The 12792-nt window shown below is 44.4% G+C and overlaps 1 protein-coding gene across 2 annotated transcripts in view; it reads left to right on the forward strand.

Moving 5' to 3' along the window:
• SLC7A1 (solute carrier family 7 member 1) overlaps nt 1-12792 on the forward strand; it is a 393527-nt gene that overhangs the window by 276397 nt on the left and 104338 nt on the right. For both annotated transcript variants that reach the window (XM_069202197.1, XM_069202198.1), the window contains 2 exons: nt 8634-8773; nt 10335-10437. In XM_069202197.1, the coding sequence (XP_069058298.1) occupies nt 8634-8773; nt 10335-10437 (243 nt within the window). The remainder of the gene's footprint in view (nt 1-8633; nt 8774-10334; nt 10438-12792) is intronic.

A 12792-nucleotide genomic window follows, 5' to 3' on the forward strand; every position in this document is an offset into this window, starting at 1 on the left:
CGGACCTTCTCACTCAGAACCATAGTCAAATTGTGCACCCAAATTCCAAGGAATTAAATCTTGCGATATGGCTCCTGAAATCATAGAACTTGGAAACCTTAATCCGCCTCAAGAATGCATGGATATTCTTAAAGGCATGAAAGCCCACCACTAGAGCATGCTACGCAGCAACATGGAAACATTTGTCTGTTATTGCCTAACAAAACCATTTTAAAGTCACAATGCAGGATATTTTCTCAAATTTGTCGTACACTTCCATAAAATTGCATCAGGCTGGCAAAGCTGTGTATCATCAGAACAGACAGCATCTTTTGTTTTTCAAAATTCCAGTGATCAAAGTCTTCATGGCAGGGTTTAAACAAATGATTCCGCCAAGGACTCCCCCGGTGCCTTCTTGAAATCTTAATATTGTGCTTACAAGACCACCTTTTAAGCCTCTACATTCATGCCCTCTTCAGTTTTTATTATAGAAGGTGGCATTTTTAGTAGCCATCACTTCCCTTAGGCAGGTTAGTGAGCTCCAGGCTTTAACGCTACAAGAACCTTTTTTCCAATTACATAAGGATAGTGGTTCTCCGCACCACCCTAAATTTGTACCAAAGATGGTATCTTCATTCCACCTTAATCAATCTACTGAATTGCCAGTCTTTTTCCCACAACCAGACTCTGTTGCTGAAAGAGCTCCTAAAACTCAAGATGTTGAGATCGCTTATGTTCTACATTGATAGAACTAAAACTTTAGAAAGACCAAACAATTTTTGTTGCTTTTTCAACACCATACAAAGGCAACCCTATATCTAAATCCACCATAGCCAGATGGATTGTGAAATGTATCCAAACCTGCTATGATAGGTAATGGTCTTCTAGCATTGTTCCTCCTAGAGCACCCTCATAAAAAGGGAGCAACCATGACCTTTTGAGGAATATTCCCATAGCTGACATATGTCACCTTCACATAGCATTATTTTGTGGATGCATTTGCATGCCAACAAGCTAATGTAGGACAGGCAGCGCTAAATATGCTTTTCCAGACCACTGCAACGCCCATAGGGTAGCTACTACTTTTGGAGGGCACTGCTTTATAGCCTCTGCCGAGCATGTATATCTACAGCCACATATGCATCAAACGCGAAATGTTACTTAACCAGTAAGCATCTGTTTGTGTCATGTAGTGCTGTAGATTCATATGAACCCGCCCACTTCCCCAGACACCTCGGCCATTGCAGTCTCTTTAACATTATAGGTATATACATTTGCATGTTTATCTGTCTTTACTATTACACTACACTCTATTTTCACCACCTGCAGGAAAACAATCTAACAATGGAGTTGGTGTCCATGTGCATTAGCAGAAAAACAACCTGCCGGACCAACACTAGATGGCGGAAGTGTGAAGAGCATGTGAATGTACAGCACTACATGCCACAAACAGATGCTTATTAGGTAAGTAGCATTGTTCTTTATGTAGGTCCCTTTTGTCACAGAGATCTTTTTATCTGATAGAGACTTCTATTTGCAGATTCCTTACTTTAGAATTTCCCCCAGGCATCAGTTTGGATCTGGAGATTTTTTCTTGAGCAGTACCCCTGTGCACTCTTAGGTGGTGTTGGTCGGCCCCGCTTCAGCATCAACAGGACCTATCTAGGCGCCACCCCAGAGCGCTGATGTCAGTTCTTTTCCTTGTGCTCCTGCCAAGTGCACAGTCAAAGAGCTACCTCAGTCACTTTTTTAACTGATCTTTCTTCAACATTTTGTTAAAGATTTAAGTGTTTTCACTCATGGTGCGTTAAGCTGTCACACAAGACAGGGTTTAAGCCCTGTGGATCCTGTTATCAGGTGATGTCAGGTATTGATCTGCACCTAATTTGCTTGTGGTGTTTGGAGCTTGACTACGACCCGAAGTTGTACTCAGAGTGCCGGGCCAAGAATACAAAAGCTTTGAGGAAGCGGTCCCTAAAGCTCATTGTGGCCAGGCGCTCGGCTCCGTATCGCTCCCAGTCTGTCGAGAGCAAGGTCCCAAGAACAGTCGCAGAGCCCCCATTCTTCATTGATCCACTCCAAGTCCTTGGGAGGGTCGGGTAAGTCGACGCACAAAAGTTGAAGAACAAGCATCCTGCGACTTCTCTGTCCGTCAGCCGACACAATGGGTGATGAGGAGTGTCCTCATTCCAGGCCTGTCCTCTTAACCTGCGTCTGGGTTGATTCCGCACCTCCCAGAATTTCCAGGAGCCGGAGCGACCCCTGCCCATCTCCGGGTGGTTTACAGGGCCCATTTGCCTCATATTGAGGCAGTCCTACACTGCTGGAACACCTTTGTGCCCTGCGTAGTTGGCAAGGTCTCCCTCTGGTTCAGCGCAGGCGGCTTCGGCCCTGGCTGCAGGGGGTGGGGGGGATACCCATGGATCTATTCCTGATTCTGAACCTGCATCCATCATACTAACTCAACCTTCACAGATGATGGTCGGTGTCCACCCCATCCTCATTGCTGACACTGAGCAGGACTGGCATCACAAGATGCCAATTCAAACTTCGACAGGGACTTTGCTTCCTAGGTCCAATCCGGACCCTTGTTCTCTTAGTTTGGGGTACGGTGAGTATTGGGAGAGGTCTCTGGACCCTTTGGAATACCATTGTAGAAGATCCAATGGACTAGCAGGCAGACCTGGGTGAAGCTAGTGGTCTGGACACTTCCCCCCTACACTGGCATGCTTTCTTCCCCTACTGTGGCTACGGTGGAAGGAGCGTTCTACTTCATGGTGGTGCGGAGTGCAGCCAAGGTTGTGAGCCTCGAGCTGTCTTTGTGGCAGTCAGGACTAACCTCCTGACAGATGCTTCAGGCTGGGGCTTTTACTTCTGACCCTCCCCTCCCCCCCACTTTTTGTCCTTTAAGAAGCAGTCACTGATGTCCTGCTGGGGACTTGGTCCAAACCCACCACAGGGGCTCCTGTGAAAAGGACTAATGCCCACCGTCAGACCAGTTCCAAATGACCATGGGCCTAACGCAACACCCAACCCCTGAGAGCTTAGTTATCCAAGCCTCTACGTCCCCAAGCGCATCCCCTTCCATGCCTCCGGATATGGAATCCAAGAGGCTGGGCCAACTTTTGGAAGAGATTTTCTTCCACCAGCCTGACATTGCGTCAAGTGAACACTGCATGCCTTTTGGTCTGTTACATCCATACCTTATGGGACACGGTTGCACAAGTGCTGCCACAGGTCACAGTGGAGGCCCAGCCTATTCTGTAGCAAGCTGTTGCTGACTGGAGAGACGCAGCTAAGTTCACAATCGGATGTGGGCTGTATGCTACCGACTCACTCAGTAGATCGGTTGCATTGATGGTGGCCTTAAGGTGCCACGCTTGGTTGAGGACATCTGGCTTTTCGGGGGATGTCCAATCCACCCTTTTGGACATGCCCTTTGATGGCACCTATCTTTCAAGACAAAGCAGACTATGCACTTGAGCGCTTTAATGAGTCCTGGGCTACGGCCAGGTCCTTGGGTCTCTCAGTTGCCCCTTGCCACCTCAGCCTGTTTTTTGCCCCTTTTGTGGCTTCAGAAGGGGTGCCCTACCACATCCTTTCCCCTCCAACTATTGTGCCGTGTATGCTGGCCAGCCTCTGCATGGTGGGGGATGTGAGGTCCAATGCCCAGATGGATCAGGGAGCCAGTGGTCTAACCAGTCCCCCACCCCCTTAATAGTCTCCAAGCCTTCCTAGTCTGACGGTTCCCCACCAGGGCCAGTCGGAGGCAGGATTCACCATCACCTCCTCCACTGACAGTCCATCACGTCAGGTGGGGTTTTGCAAATAGTCCGAAAAAGCTACTCACTCTCCTTCAAGACTGCCATTCAATCCATGCCACCATCCTACAATCGGATGACAGATGATCACCTGGCACTTCTCCGCAAGGAGATTACAGCTTTCCTGGCCAAAGGAGCCATAGAAGAGGGGTCCCTGTGCTAGAAGGACATGGTTGTTATTCCTGCTACTTTCTGGTACCCCAAAAAGACAAGGGCCTCCGCCCTATCCTAGAAGTTGTTCAAAATGCTCACTCTGGAGGCTGTATTTTAGTGTCGTACTTGCAAGACTTCCATATTCCTGTCTTGCCTACCCACACACGTTACTTGCATTTCACAGTAGGCCACGAGCATCTTCAGTTCACCCTACTCCCATTTGTCCTTACCAGTGCTCCTTGGGTGTTCACCAAGGTGAAAAGAGTGGTTGCAGCTCATCTGTGCAGGTCAGGGGTTTGTCTTCCCCTGGCTGTTGAAGGTGGGTTCACACCAAGCTGTCGTCTCCCACCTCCAGACTTCTGCAGACCTTCTGCGTTCACTGTGGCTCACTATATGTGTCGAAGGCACACCTGACTCCCTCTCAGATCCTCCCTTTCATCTGAGCTGCTCTGGACATGGTGCAGTTTCTGGTTTATCCTCCTGAGTAGCAAGTCCAGGATATTCAGTCTATGATAACAATGTGTCTGCCTCTATCTTCGATTTCAGTGAGAATGATAGACTGCTGAGCCTCATGACCTCCTACATCCTGTTGGTGATACATGCCAGATGGCATATGCCAGTTCTGCAGTGGGACCTGACGTTCTAGTGGGCACAGTGACGGGGGACTCTCTCTGACATGATCCAGATCTCGGCGGGAACTGCACAAGATCTACAGTTTTGTCTTTCAAACCACTATTGGGTTCGAGACAGATCCCTCTCCTTTCCCCCAACCAGATTTGACAGTAGTGAAAGACGTGTTGCTTCTGGGATGGGGCAGCCACATGAGACAGGTGGAAATCGGAGGCTTCTGGTCTCTGGTGGAGTCCGGGCTCCACATTAACCTTTTGGAGCTCAGGACGATCAGACTGGCATTGAAAGCATTCCTTCTCTCTCTAAAAGGGAAAGTAGTGCAGGTGTTCATGTACAACACCACTGCCATGTGGTACTGCAACAAGCAGGGCGGGGTGGGATCGTGGACCATTTGTCGTGAGGCGTTGCGCCTCTGGACATGGCTAGAACATCAGGACTTTTTCCTGGTGGTTTAACACCTGGCATTCTCTCTGAACACCAGAGCGGACAAACTCAGCTGACAATGCCTAAACTATCACAATTGGTATCTCCATCTGGAGGTGGCTCAAGGTCTCTTTCAGCAGTGGGGGAGAGCCTTGGTTAGATCTGTTTGCCTCTGCAGAGAACGCACAATGTCAGCACTTTTGCGCAGTGGAGTTTCGAAGGCAGCACTTGCTCAGCGATGCTTTTTATCTCCAGTGTAGCTCAAGCCTCCTGTAAGTCTTTCCTCCCCTATCACTTCTGCCCAGAGTTCTTAAGAACGACTGGGCCCAAGTCATCCTTGTGGCTCCGGATTGGGCACGAAGAGTCTGGTATCCTGAGCTATTGGGCATGGCCATTGATCCTTCGATCAGACTGCTCCTTTGGGAGGATTTTCTGTTGCAGCAACAGGGGAGGGCTCTCCACCTGAGCCTGTCCAGTCTCCACCTTCTTCTGTGAAAATTGAAAGACAACAGTTTACAGCCTTTGACCTTCCACCTGAAGTCTGTAACATTATCTTGGCAGCCAGGTGTCCCTCCAAGATGCTATATGCCTGTGTGAAAAAATGTGTGGCATGGTGTACAGACAAGTCTGTTGACCCCCCTCTCTGCTCCTGTTTCTGAGGTACTGCTGTTTATACCTTCTTTGGGCCAGCAGGGCTCTGATTTGGACAAGTTTAAAGGTGGTCTCTGCTACTTCTGAGATTGCTGCATCAACCCTCTTTAAGACCCCTATAGTTAGTAGGTTCCTTAAGGGTCTTACTCATGTTTCCTCTTTCAACATTCATAATGCCCCAATGGGATTTGAATTTGGCTCTAACCTTAATGTCCGCTCCTGTTGAGCCGCTCCATAATTGTACTCTTAGGTTTCTGACATTAAAAACTGTCTTCCTTGTGGCCATTACATCTGCCTGTGGGGTGAGTGAGCTGGGTATAATCTAAGCCACCCTACTTGTCCATCTATCCTGACAAAGTGATGCTTCACACCAGGGCTTCCTTTTTACCAAAAGTAGTCACTCCTCATGAAGGCCAGTCTGTCGCCTTGCCTACTTTTTATGCACCTCCTCCTCATCCTTCTAAGGAAGAGGACAGTCTCTACCACCTGCACCCAAAAAGAGCATTGGCATTCTATCTTGTTAGTACCAAAGAGTTCTGAGTGAATGATCAACTGTTTGTTGGGTATGTGAGTGTGAAGAAAGGTCATGCAGTGCAGAAGAGACCCATCTCTAGATGGGTCGTTCTGTACATTAAAATGTGCTATGCACTGGCTAAAAAGCAACCGCCAGAGGGTTTGCACACTCGCTGTACAAGGACAATCGCTGCAACCACTGCGTGAGCACAGTTCCAGTCCTGGACATCGATTAGCCAGCTTCACTGCACACGTTCATTAAACACTACTGCCTAGACAGTCTGGTCCAAAGGGACAGGTAATTTGCCCGTTCGGTCCTGCAGGCCTGAACGGGCATGATCTTTGGTACCTCCAGTGATGGTATTGTTTGGGCATCTAAAGTGCCTATCATATGAACAAGTTACTTACCTTTGGTAGCGCCTTATTTGGTAGAGATATATTCTAGTTGCAGGTTCCTTACTGACCCACCAATCCTACCCGCTCTGCGAATGAATTTCTGGGGACATGGACGTCCCATTGAGGGCCCTAATTTTGACTCAGCAGTGGTCAGTGTTCTTCATGGCTCTGCATTTCTGGCATGGAAAGTCATGAAAAAGTAACTGATGTCAATGTGCCGGGGTGGCACCTGTATGGATCCTGCAAGGTCATATTCAGTGCGCAGATGACGGCTGCGAAGGAGACAGATGCCACCTATTGGCGTGCAGGGGTACTGCTCAAGAAAAATCTCCAGATCCAGACTGACGCTTGGGGGAAACTCTAAGTTAAGGAATCGCATATTAGCGATTGGTCTATGAACTATCATAAAAGAGCTGCATGGTATAGGATAGAATGTTGTTTTTCTCCATCCTATTCTTCTGTTGCTAAAAAGTGTTAATGTGCTTCTCCAGACCACTCTTAAAATATACTGCCTACTAATATTGGTGAGAGTTGCCACCTACACCTTGTAATTCTCATTAAGTAAAATGTCCTATAGACTGGTTTACACATGCATGATTCATTGGCTCAGTATGTGTGTGTGGGATGTAAAGTGCTCCGACACCCTACATTGGAATGAGTAGCGCTATAAAACAAATAAAATGCATGCTAGATAGCGGCTATGGAGAGATGGTGGGGACTGGTGAAGCCTGGAGGTGAGGCAATTCATGGAGGAGGAGGTATTTTTAGGTGGTGCTATGTAGGTGCATCCTAATGGGTAGCCTGGAAACAGTGCATTTGACTAAAGTAGGGCATGCTTCACTTGCCACATCATTTTTTATTCGGAGCTTGAGGCAATGCTTGCATGAAGGAGAGCCTGGGTAGCACTCTGAAATGTAAACTATTTCTTGGTGCTTGGCTATGCAAGGGCATTTTCAGGGAAACTTGACAACCATAGATCCTGACCTCCTACCCTCAGTCATTGTAGACCGCAGTCTCACATTGACATTTGCCTGACATGCAGTCTCATTCCTCTCTGCGCCAACTGAATATTCTTAATGTGACAAGACACACTTATACATGCTTGTACACAGCATAAAATATAGGAAACTCTTGTTAAATGCTGCCTGAAGGGGTCCCCACAATTAACTTTGTACCGAGCTTTATTTGGACTTAAGGTGAAAAAGGATATACTGATGTCAACCTTGCCAAGTTACGATACTCAGACAACTAAACCATAGACCTTATGTAGGCTACATATTGTTGTGAAGCTATATGGCAATCGTTCACTAATTATTCCACCCAGCTTGGATATTCATAAAGAAAGATGCTTAACATTGCAGCCCATTTGGAGCTTTTCAAGACCTACTAAAAATAATGATGTATAATTCATTAAACTGGTACAGATCTGTTTAATTAGTACAGTGGTGGTCCGTGTATTTCTTACCATTGGGTTGGCCCCTCCCCCTTTCCGACCCCGAACCTACTCTTCCTCAACTTTGGGTTGATAAAAACGTCTGCACATTTTCCAGGGTTGGAAACTACTGACAAAGTGTTAAAAAGTTGTGAATTCCGCAAATATCAATAGTCTACCCTTTCTTAAACTTACTGAAGTGGGCAAGTCGGCTAGTATGTACTTCCACTTTAGCAATTAATTCCCCCACAGAAAACCTCATTCTGCAAATTAAAATTTCCTATTTACAAGCAGAGGTACATATTTCCACACCCACAAGTGACACTTGCCTGCATGCTTAATGTTTGAATTTGGCACAGAAAGTCAAGGAAGCCTCACTTTTTGTGATACAATACACTTCCGACTGGGTCAGTGTGAGAACCTCCTTAAGTGATTTTGCCTTATCAGTCAAATTGCAGGCGATGTACACGAGTTATACGTATGTGGCAGAATGAACGGGTATGTATTGTGGACAATGGCTGTTTGTTTTATATGGATCGTTGAAGTTCTTCTGCCAGTGAGGAAGTAACTCAAAATAATTTCTTCATGAGAAATTGCATAGTGTTGAAATAAATGTCTGTTTTTCCCCATAACAGTCTTCTTGGGTCAATGTTTCCAATGCCTCGGGTCATTTTTGCAATGGCAGAAGACGGCCTTTTATTTAAAGTTTTAGCCAAGGTCAATGAAAGGACGAAAACACCCATCATAGCCACAATATCCTCCGGAGTTGTTGCAGGTGAGCCCAGATGTAAAATGCTAATGCTGTCCAATACAGAGAAGACCTTTGTTCTTCCAAGAAATTTTCATTGACACCTCTGTCCTATTGTTGCAGTTGTTCTCTAATCTGTAGTGATTCACATGATTCATTGTTAGTGTTCACCACTGGTTAATTATTTTATAATGAGTGAAAGTCTTAAGGATCTCTCAAATAGATCTTCATTAAAAAAAAAAGAACTTTCTGCTTCTAAACTTTCCTCCCCTAAATTGCACATATTTGATCTGACATCCAGCTGCAGGAGAGGAACAGAATGATTGTCACTTTGTAATCAGCCAGACAGCCAACGGGAGTGAATATGGTTAATACTTACAGTACCTCTTCAAGGTTCACAATTAAAAGCCAATTGTAGGTTATAGATCTGTAACCTCAACAGGAACACAAGGAATCCTCCAATTGTAGTGCAAGAGGCAAAGTACTGGACCGCTAGCAGTACGTGTCAAAGGCTAAGGTTATTGAACGACCATAGTCCATGCTTGAGAGCACAGCACAATGACTGCATGTTCAGCGAATTCCTGGGGATAATCTGTTTAAGCAAGTACAAGTGATTTAGGGTCATACTTAGAAAGCCTTTTTGTAGGTCAGAATTGAACACCAATCAAAGTGCAGTTATCAGGAACCCCAGAGGAACACAAACGCATCTATAGCCCAGGTGTTAAAGCTTTGAATACAGTTACTCTGGAAACTAATCACAGGTGTTTGAATGCACTCAGCTAAACGACCTGCTATTCAACAAATCCCTTAGTTAATGTGTTCAGACATTGCTTCATCTATTTACTTGTTCCAAGGGACTATGCTACTAGAGGAATTCAGTCCTGCTTTGTTCCTCAACTCCCTGATCCAGTGATGTATACTGTGGGATCCCTGCATCTTTAACTTCCCTCATGCTAAATAAGAAATCTGACCCACTATCTCTGCCACATTTATCCAAGTAAGGTCCCTTTTCCACAGAGTAACTCCCTTGTACACTGCAACTTGAAATCAAAAGAAGGAATGTTCTACATCACCCATATCTAGTCACATATGCCGAGTGTAATGCAGTTAAACATAATAGCTGTAGTACATGCCATGGAGCAGCCTTAAATGGGAAAAAAAAAACCTAAAAAAAGAATAAATAAAATGTTTTAACACAATCTAGAAACCAAATATAAATGTCAGGGGAATCAACTTCACCTCAATTGTACATTTGTAGTTTTGCTATTGCTTGATATTGTATTTGTGGTACAAATGTCCTCCCATTGTATACGGTTTCCCCTGATTTGTGTTATTTTTAAATATATCTAGCATGTCTGTATACCTGGTCTATTCTGTTAGCTAAATGTCTATCAGCATTTTAATTCTGATGTGAACTGTTTGCATTGTGATCACAGCATATCATTAATTGTTGCAACTTTTTTGAAAAATACAGAGCCAAAGTACTTGAGGAAAACCTAGCCCATCGACAAACTGTGCGTATTGATTCTTCTGATGGAACAGCCTATAACTATATTTGACCAAAGACAACATTCTTTTCCCCCTGTAGCTATTATGGCATTTCTCTTCGATCTGAAGGATCTTGTTGACTTGATGTCTATCGGAACTCTACTGGCTTATTCTTTGGTGGCTGCTTGTGTGCTGGTTTTAAGGTACGCTATTTCAAATGATTTTAAGGAGGGGTGTGGAACGCTAAAGTGAATAGCTTACAGATTTAATGCTATAAACTCCCCATGCTAAAAAACAAATCTGGCTCTTACCAAAACACTAAATTATGCTAGGCCGTAACACCCAATTAACCAATATTATAAATGCAAAGCCTTGTAATTACTCTGGACCACATTTCAGTTCATATTCTTTTTCAGTCTATTATATGCGAACAACCTTGGTGTACTGTTATAATAGGTGCCTTCTATCCCAAATTAATTCAGTTACTTCACATAATTGGTTCTCTTAATGTGACTCCCAGGTGTACTCCCATGTGTTGTCCCAAATCTTACTGTGGCCTAGAATTCAAATGACATCTCACTGATAAGGCCCCAAAAAAGAATAACCAACCATGGTTGCTTGGTCTCCCGTTCAGAGAGGACGTGGCTTGGCAGTTCGGGAAGAATTGTTTCTATGAGGCAGGACTAAGACTAATTTAGAAAAGAAGGGGCAGTTGCCTCGTTTGTTCATTAAAGTTTCTTTTCATCCCTGTCTTATTACTGAGACCTGACCACCAGCAATGAACTGTTATAGATATATGCACAAGACGCTAGGCAGTTTCTGTATCAAGTGCCCCGAATTGTTAAACTTTATGCTTTACCTTTTTCATATACATCACATTTTTCAACTTCCATACATTGTGACCCTTTTATAAAGCTAGTTTCTGCTCAGTGCATGGGTACATCACTGCTATTGGTCATTAGTGATGGAGTTATTGGAATCTTTGTGTACCTTCTCACCTCTTTCTCCCCAGACGTCAAGTAGGACCCATTTCGGGTTGACTTCTACTTGCCTTCCCACCACATCTAAGAGCTGATATAATACCACCAGCCGAAATCCTTGAGTGTATCAGCACATTCAGGTTATGTTGACACACACAACCTATTTATTCTTCTGGCAAAAGCAGCTATTTGCCCCTTCTGGCCATCTAGCTCTAGAATAATGTCATCATGTCTAGGTATTTGATTTGTACAAGCCTAGGTTTAGTGCATTCAGTTAACCTGCCCTGCCCCAGACAACCATCAGGCTTTGAACCACTCTTCCGAGTGTCCCAGTTCTCCTTTTAATGTTTGTTTCAGCTCCTTCAAGTGCCTGTCCACAAGACATAGTTTAACCCTGTAAGATGTTGAGATGCCTGTGATGAAGGATGTAACAATGTTGTTGGCTTCAACTGGATTGGTCTGGAATCCTCATTTCTTGTATGCGTGTACATTGTGTATCAATTTCTAAGGTGTTGAAGTGGTGTAGATTGGGTAGGATGTTTTAAGTTCTCAAAACTCAATGTCTGTCTCAGCTTAGATTCACCAGTACATGTTAACTCACACAAACAGAGCTTAGAGGTCTGTATGCTATACACCCTCCAAAAAGAAAAGGAGAACCACCATAAAGTACTGTAAAGTATCTATTTCTGCATTCTTCTTGATATAGCAAAATTATATGGAAGGGAAAACAGGAAGCGAAAAAAGATTTGGACAGAAAAGTCTCATCAACTATTTGTAGCATGCTTCATCATCAGCCAGCCTGCCCCACCATGTTAAGATGAAATCAACATGGTGGTCTTGACTTGCGTATGCCTGGAAGATTTGTGGATAACATAATTAGTTATAAAGGCAGAGGTATCAGGCAGTATATATGGAAGTTAAAATGCAAATAAGTGTTAAGCCTGCTGTATTACTCACAAACTTCCATCAGCCGAACTGTCGGTGATATGAACGGTATAATCTAGGTATGCTATTGTGGTTTCTTCTCAGACTGATTTGTTTACACATGTGGATAATTCTTTTTTAGATAATGACGACATTTTCTCTGCAGCAGTTATCATTGTCAAAGCATGAAGCAATCCTGTGAGAGGTGGGACGTGCCTGATGGTCTTTTACGAGTGGCTGAACAATGTTGTTTGATATAAACAGTCCACATTAGATATTTGAAGTGACATCTGTTTGATGAGATGTGATGAACATTTGAGAACCTGCGTTTAAGGAGTGTGCAGGTTTGTTTTGATGTCACAATAGTAATGGCGGGGGTTGGATGCCTATAAGCATCTTAAAACTCGCTGTTCCTGTAATGTGCACTATTTTTTAAAGATCTGGCATTGGAATGTAGAGACCAAAAGATGATACTGGTGTTTCGAATTATGGTTTTGTCTAGCCATGTTGTAGTGATGGTCTATTGTTATGACAATACGGTCTTCCTTAACAATATTTCTGGAGGTTTTCTTGGGCCTAGACTGCTGTGAGGGATATCCCTTTCAGAAGACGTCTCTGCCATAAATTTAATGCTGCCAATGTTTTCTTTGATTG

Source organism: Pleurodeles waltl, chromosome 8, assembly GCF_031143425.1.
Source record: "Pleurodeles waltl isolate 20211129_DDA chromosome 8, aPleWal1.hap1.20221129, whole genome shotgun sequence".
NCBI lineage: Eukaryota > Metazoa > Chordata > Amphibia > Caudata > Salamandridae > Pleurodeles > Pleurodeles waltl.